Source organism: Penaeus monodon, chromosome 14 (assembly GCF_015228065.2).
Source record: "Penaeus monodon isolate SGIC_2016 chromosome 14, NSTDA_Pmon_1, whole genome shotgun sequence".
Classification (NCBI taxonomy): Eukaryota; Metazoa; Arthropoda; class Malacostraca; order Decapoda; family Penaeidae; genus Penaeus; species Penaeus monodon.
Window position 1 is genome coordinate 13,522,977 of NC_051399.1, and position 7,500 is coordinate 13,530,476.

Below are 7,500 nucleotides of genomic sequence, written 5' to 3' on the forward strand. Positions count from 1 at the left end.
TCCGTTCGCGAAATTTACTACGGGTGTCTTCTAAATGTTTGCCTAAATGATTTATATATATTGTTTTTAGATAAATTCCTTACGGCATTCTCAAATTGGGTTCCGCCCCACCCATTCCCCCCCCCCCCCCTGCCCTGCCCACCGATTGGTATGAATATTGAACTTTCTTACTAGGCTGTTACTTACTTTGCAATGAAATTATATATTGCTTACGAGATAAGAACTATAAAAACTATATTAATATTAATTGATATATGTTTCATATAAAATCTCAAAATTTTCCATGGGCCAAATTCGCATAATGGCGTCTTCCCTTTTAATAACTATATCAGGCAAGAAATACCTTATTTTTCTTGGAAAATTATCCAAATAAATAAATTACTTTATAAATGTGCAATTAAAAGCGAAGACCGAACTTACACTGAAGTAAAAATACCGCATATTTTAGGACACGTTTGCATCCTGTGCATTTCATACCGATTAGCATTCGAATCTGAATATATATCTATATAACTCATAAAACTTTACCAATACTATTTCGAGAGGTATTTATGTATGTTTTCTCACACTATAATTGTACTATTCCTCCTCCGCTTGATAATACCAGATGACACAAAGTTTGCTGAATTTATGTAGCATTCGAGACAGTGTTTACGTTCATCGCCAGAGCAGAGGTCGTTTCGTGGGTCAATGCTCTGTAATTTTCGTTAATATGGCGACCGTAGACCGACTGTATGCGCTCTACAATATTATATCTGACGCCAAAGACGAGGCAGCTGAAGTAAGTAAAGAGTGTAAGGCAGCAGTTAAGTTATTTTCAGCCTCTAAGATGCACGCGTCTTTTCAGAAGGATCAATGAGGGAACGAAAAGCCTTTTCTCAGGTCGGGGGAAGCGTCTCTTGAGCTAATGTGTAATGTAATAATGATAAGAATTAGGAGTAATGGAGGAGAGCAGGTGTGACTGAGCGATTGGATGATCAAGTGCGGTTTTGTGATGCGATGATACTCCTTGCCGGGGGTCGAGACGTAATGAAATGTGTCGCGACGCCCATTCGTTGCCGACGCTCCGTTTCAGAGTAGAATATCTCTCTCTCAGTAGTAGACTGTGCGGAAACTTGCGGGTAATTTGACCATGCGAGATATTGAAAGACATTGGTCAAGATGGGGTCCGTGTTGCATTTATCGAAACGTCATGGATTTGATAGGAATGTTATGGTAATGATATTCATGTTTATTCTTATCGACTCCTTTTAGGCAATAGTGAAATGGAAATATATTTGAAGTTTACCATGGCCAGCTCTCTTGCCCCTGTGGTGTGTTGAATGGTGTGTAGAATGCATGAACGCTGCTTTGCATTTCCTACGATAAACAATACATAATGGATTATAATGTGCAGACGGTTTGCAGTCTGTAAGAATGAGTAAATTAATGATCATATTATTTATAAGTAATAGTCATGTAATGCAAGTAGTGGAATTTTATTCACCTAGCTTTGAATACTTCTTAGACTATATATTTATAGAAAGATTGTAATATATACAATATGTTATGTGATAAAACTTTTTCCACATTTCGATATCACATTGTTGTACCTACTGCCAGCATTTTCTTTCACATTATTTTTATAGGTATTGAAAAGTTAATTTTTTTATTTTCCTATTATGAAACCCAGTGATCAGCCTTAAATATAGAATTAAAGTTCTCAGGTGATAACTGGAATAAGAATATGGTTAACCTTTACTGTATAGATGCACTAAATTAGGGCAAATTGAGGATGATAATCTCGTAGTGGACATATCGTTGTAAATGTTAATACAAGAAACGATCTGCAAACAAGATGAGTAATACCACAGTTCAGGGAAAACTATGGGGAAAGAGCTGCTCACAGCCAAAGTCCACTCATAATAAATTTTACAATGTGGCACTGGGGACTTAGTCTGTGGTGAATGCATCTGTATTGTTTTAATGTTACCGAGAGCGACACACAGAGATAGATGGAAGTAGTCACTACAATCTTATAGAGCTTAAAAATAGAATCATAAGCAATGCAGGTACATCTGCAGCGGCCTCATATTTATCGCAAAATGACAAAAATGTTCACTCCATACCACTGCTCAGAGACTAAGTCCACAATGCCTTCATACAGCCAGAATTCTGAGTGTCTGTTTTCTGTAAGTTGGCGAAAAGTGCAAATAAAGGGGGGGGGGGTACTGGTGGGCTTTCCCCCCATCTAGGGAATAAATAGAAAGTAGGGAAGGTTAGGTTTGGGTTTTGGGTTTGCATGATACCCTGGGTTTGGGACTTTGTTTTAGAGGTGTGTTGCTCATGGTAACAAATACCCTGTATTGTAAAGAATTACCAAGAATATTAATAAATGGTTCTTCATTCAGCCTCAAATGTTTTGTGAATTCTGGTTAGTGTACAATAACATATACAGCAATTGTTCATCACCATTACTTAATTTGAATATATTACAACATACTAAATAGACCCAGCATTGGATATTTACAAACTATAACCTAGTGGAGGAAAGTAGAATTTGGGCACAGTTTGCTTAGGAATCAGGGATGTGATAAAAAAAAAAATAATGTATACCAGAATAGTATATAACTAATAATAATATAATAATAAGTATATAATTATTTGATGATTAGCATCATATAATAACATACCCCCCCCCCCCCAAAAAAAAAAAAAAAAAAGTGCATCTGACAAATAATGTCTTAACATATGTTGAAACACTGCACATTGAATTAATAGTCCCTGAGTAATTGTTTGTATCTTACTGCAATTATTCCTAAGGAATCAACCAAAGCTAAAGGTTCAAAATATGCCAGAAGTTTCATGTAGATAATTTAGATAAGTTCAGATAGGTTTATGTTAATTCTGACCCTAATATATTTTCAGCATGATGCAGAGTTTGCTGAGATCTTAACTGGTGTGAAAGGAGGATCTGGTGAAAGAAGACTAACATCACAGTTCATTGCCCGGTTCTTCCACCTGTTTCCAACTCATCAAGATCAGGCATTAAATGCCCTTTTTGATCTCTGTGAAGATGACGATGTTACAGTTAGTATCACACTTTATTTTTTGTTTTGTAATAGACAGTGTTTTTATTAAAATAAATTGGAGAATGATTCTTATTTTCTGGTACAGAAGGTACTAGTAAAAAAGTTTTGATTATTAAATCTGTTGATCTACAGATACGTAAGCAAGCCATCAAAGACCTGCCCAGCCTCTGCAAGGGTCGCACAGAATTGGTGCCCAAGGTGGCTGACATCTTGGCCCAGTTATTGCAGATGGAAGACCAAGCTGAGTTAGCTGCTGTTCAGAATTCTCTTGTTACTCTTCTTAAAACAGATGCTAAAGGCAAGTTACTTGTTCCAAATACGTAACATTTTTATAAGGTGAAAAATTAGAGCTTGATTCTCTTTGTTTAGATAGATCAAAGTTTAGTAAGAATATTTACTGTGTGTGAAGGTACAGATTGATTATAGAATATTGTTAGCTCCAGCTATTAACTTGTATTAGATTTTAGATGAACTTAACATTGTAAAGTTACTTTGTTAAATAGTTGTTATTTAAGGCATTCTTTGAATGTATTTAGTTTCTTCTCTAGAAATGGCATAAAGTTTCACACAAATTGTTTTTACTTTGAGCAGGAACGCTGACAGGACTCTTCTACCAGATTGAACACAGTGAAGATGAGCTAGTACGTGAAAGATGCATCCGCTTTCTGCACACAAAGATTCGCTCTTTAGGGTCTGAAGTATTTAACACTGAAGTGGAAAATCTGATTCTTACTGAAGCCAAAAAGGTTTTGCAGGTAATTAAATGTGTTTTGCGGGTATATTTAGGAACTGACACAGAAATTTATATACATGTATATTTTTTCATACTTTTATGAGACCTTGACAAGTTCAGTAACAATATAAAAAATTCCAGGTTGCTTCATCAGAAGACGAATTTACTTTAGTAATGGGAATCCTCCGTGAATTGAAATTGTGTCAAACCATAAAGGGTTACCAGCAGCTGGTTGACCTTGTGGCTGAGCAGGTAGACTTTACAAGACCCTTTGACCCAGCAGACCTAGAGAGCGTGCATCGTCTTGCTACTTGTACCAAGCAGGCTTTACCATATTTTTCTGTAAGTTACTGGTTGCTATTTCTTTCGTAATTACGTTATTAAGGTTTAACTACATGCTGATTGATCTAAATTAAGTGAAGCTCTAAAGATGTAATGAAATTAAATGCATTCTGAATAATGAAAATTGGTCTAGCTTCAAGAGGAATTCTCTGATAAAAGAAAATTATAATAATGATAATTTATTTTATTTCTCAACAGTCTCAAGTACGGTCTACACAGTTTGTAGAATACATGTGGCGGGAAGTTGTACCAGCATTAGATCATCTGGAGTCAACTGTTGCTGATGGTGGAAACAATGCTGCTCTCATTCTTGACTTACTCAAGATCATGGCTGAACTTGTACCACATGCAGGCAGCATAGAAGATATTGGCTTGAAAGTCCTGGCCATTTATGACAAATTGCTGGTTGGTGCTCACTTTATATGCTGTTTTATGGTTTATGGTTTGAGTCTTTATTATTTCTAATCATATTCTACTAATAACTTTTCAAATACCCCCCCCCTGAGGGGACTGAGACCCAGTGTAAGGGATCATCCCTACCTTGGTCCTAAGCCCTCAACTCAACTTATTTTGCATCTTTTTCTTCTCCTTTCCTTTTCCTTTTCTTCATCCCCTTGTTCTGTCCACTTATGTGAATGTTAAACTCGTTTTTGCCATTTTTGCCACAATACTTAATCCCAGTGCTCACTACTCCATTAAGGGGACTGTCCCTCAGTTAGGTGGTGGTAGTTGAGTCTAGGGGGGGTTGGTTTTGTTGAAAATGAGTTGTCAAAATTTTCACACATATACAAATGTAGAATTGCCTATGTGAATATAATATAAATATATATATATATATAAATATATATATTATATATATATATATATATATATATATATATATATATATATATATATATATATATATATATATGATTTTTTTTATAACTAATGCTACGAATATTGATGGTGTTATTTTTATTATAGACATTATAATTACTATAATGTTATAAACATTAGTAACAGCAAAATAAAAACATAAAATATTTTCGTAAATCAAGGAAAAGGATTACTCAGTTCAGTATGAATGAGCTATGTAACATGAACTATAATTTTACACATATTGTATGGTCCTGTTAAATTGTAGTGATTACTGAGATTAGGATAAAGTTTTTAAAAAATGAGTTTTTCTCTTTTTCTTAGATAGCTGTTGTGCTTCACATTGTTCCCATCTTGTAATGCGTTCAATAACTTCCCTTCCAGGAAGTGATGCCGCTCCCCCCAGAGGGCGACGCAGCAACAGAGGCCTTAGAAGGTGGAGTGAGCTTGGAGTTTTCACGTGTTGAGTGTCTTCTCTTTACTTTCCACCAACTTGCCAAACATAATCCAGAGTTCCTCAACGAGAATCCAGATCGCCTCAAAGACTTCAGACTTCGGTAAGGGCACCAGGGCTTTGGAGTGAAGTGAATCATGTCAGTGGCTATTTGTTGTATAGATTTGCAGTTTTGCACTGATTATACTTTGTATTTTAGGCAGCAAGTAATGGTTTGAATTACATTTCTGTTGTTAGCTAGGTTTTTCTTCTTACTTTCTTCCTTTGTTTCTCTCTCTCTCTCTCTCTCTCTCTCTCCCTTCTCTCTCTCCCTCTCTCTCTCTCTCTCTCTTCTCTGTTTCTTCTCTGTTTCCTCTCTCGCTCATCTCTCTGTTTCTCTGTTTCTCTTCTTCTCCTCTCTCATCTCTCTCTCTTGTCTCTCGTCTCATCTCTCTCTCTCCTCTCTCTCTCTCTCTCTCTCTCTCCCTCTGTTTCTCTCTCTCTCTCTCTGTTTCTCTCTCTCTCTCTCTCTCTCTTCTCTCTCTCTCTCTCGCTCACTCTCTCTCTCTCTCTGTTTTTCTCTCTCTCTCTCTCCTCTCTGTTTCTCTTCTCCTCTTCTCTCTCGTCTCTCCTGTTTCTCTTCTCATCTCTCTCTCGTTCAAATTCTCTCTCTCTCTCTCCTCCTTCTCTCCTCTCATCTCTCGTCTCACTCCTCATTCTCTTCTCTCTCTCTGTGTTTCCTCTCTCTCTCTCTCTGTGTTTCCTCTCTCCTCCTCTCTCTCTCTCTCCTCTCTCTTCATCTCATCTCCTTCTCTCCTCCTCTCATCTCTCTCTCTGTTTTCTCTCTCATCTCTCTCTCTGTTTTTCTCTCTTCTCTCTCTCTCTGTTTCTCTCTCTCTCTCTCTGTGTTTCTTTTCTCTGTTTCTCTGTGTTCTCTCTCTCTCTCTCTCTCTCTGTTGTCTCTCTCTCTCTCTCTGTGTTTTTCTCTCTCTCTCTCTCTCTCTTCTCTCTCTCTCTCTCTCTCTCTCTCAGCCCTCTCTCCGTCTCTCTCTCTCTCTCCTTTCTCCTTTTCTCCTCTCTGCTCTCTCTCTCTCTCTCCTTTCTCCTCCTTTCTCCTCTTCTCCTCTCCTCTTCTCGTCTCTCTCTTCTCATTCCCTCTCTCGTCTCTCTCTCTCTCTTCTCTCCCCTCTTTCTCCTCTCTCTCTCCTCTCTCTCTCTCTCTCTCTCTCCTCTCCTCCTCCTTCTCCTCTCTCCTCTCTCTCCTCTCCTCTATCTTCTCGATCTCTCGTCTCCTGTCTCTCTCTTCTCCCTCTCTCTCCTCTCTCTCTCTCTCTTTGTTGATACTAATTCCTAACTTTTTTTTAATTGATGCAGTTTACAGTACTTTGCACGAGTGTCCCAGGCATATCAGAAAAGACTCCGTGAAGCTTTAGCTAATAAGAGTGGGGAGGAGCTGAAGACAGAAGAGAACAAGATTAAGCTGATAGCACTAAAGACAACAGCCAACATCAACCTTCTTATCAAGGATTTGTTCCACCAGCCTCCATCTACGGTAATGTGTTTTTTGATTACATCGGCAACCAAGTCATGAATGCAAAACATCTGCATTGCATCGGTTCACGACTACTTCACTTTGATCATCACACACCACACCACACACACACACACACACACTAGTATACAATATACATACACAACAAACACAAATAAAAAAAAAAAAATAACATAACAAAACTACACATAAAACACACACAACCACCACACACACACATGACAGAATATAACATAACACAAATACAAAAATCAAATCAAACTAACATATAGTATATATCATATATATATATATACACATATATATACATAGTATATATACTACACATATACGCACGCACACACACACAACATGTGGTGTGTGTGTGTGTATGTGTGTATATATATATAATAAATAATAATATATATAATATAATAAATATAACTATACAATACATAACACATATATATATATATATATATATATATTTATATATATATATAATATATATATATATTGTTGATATATATAT

General features: G+C 36.8%; 1 protein-coding gene across 1 annotated transcript; it reads left to right on the forward strand.

Moving 5' to 3' along the window:
* Positions 1–507: 507 nt before the first annotated feature.
* Positions 508–6,985, forward strand: LOC119580901 (apoptosis inhibitor 5-like; the record flags this gene model as incomplete). The annotated part of the gene is given in 8 exon segments (XM_037929135.1): positions 508–781; positions 2,908–3,069; positions 3,204–3,369; positions 3,663–3,826; positions 3,946–4,146; positions 4,345–4,551; positions 5,389–5,561; positions 6,812–6,985. Coding segments are annotated over 8 exon segments (1,421 nt in total), but the record flags the coding sequence as incomplete, so codon positions are not given.
* Positions 6,986–7,500: the final 515 nt, after the last annotated feature.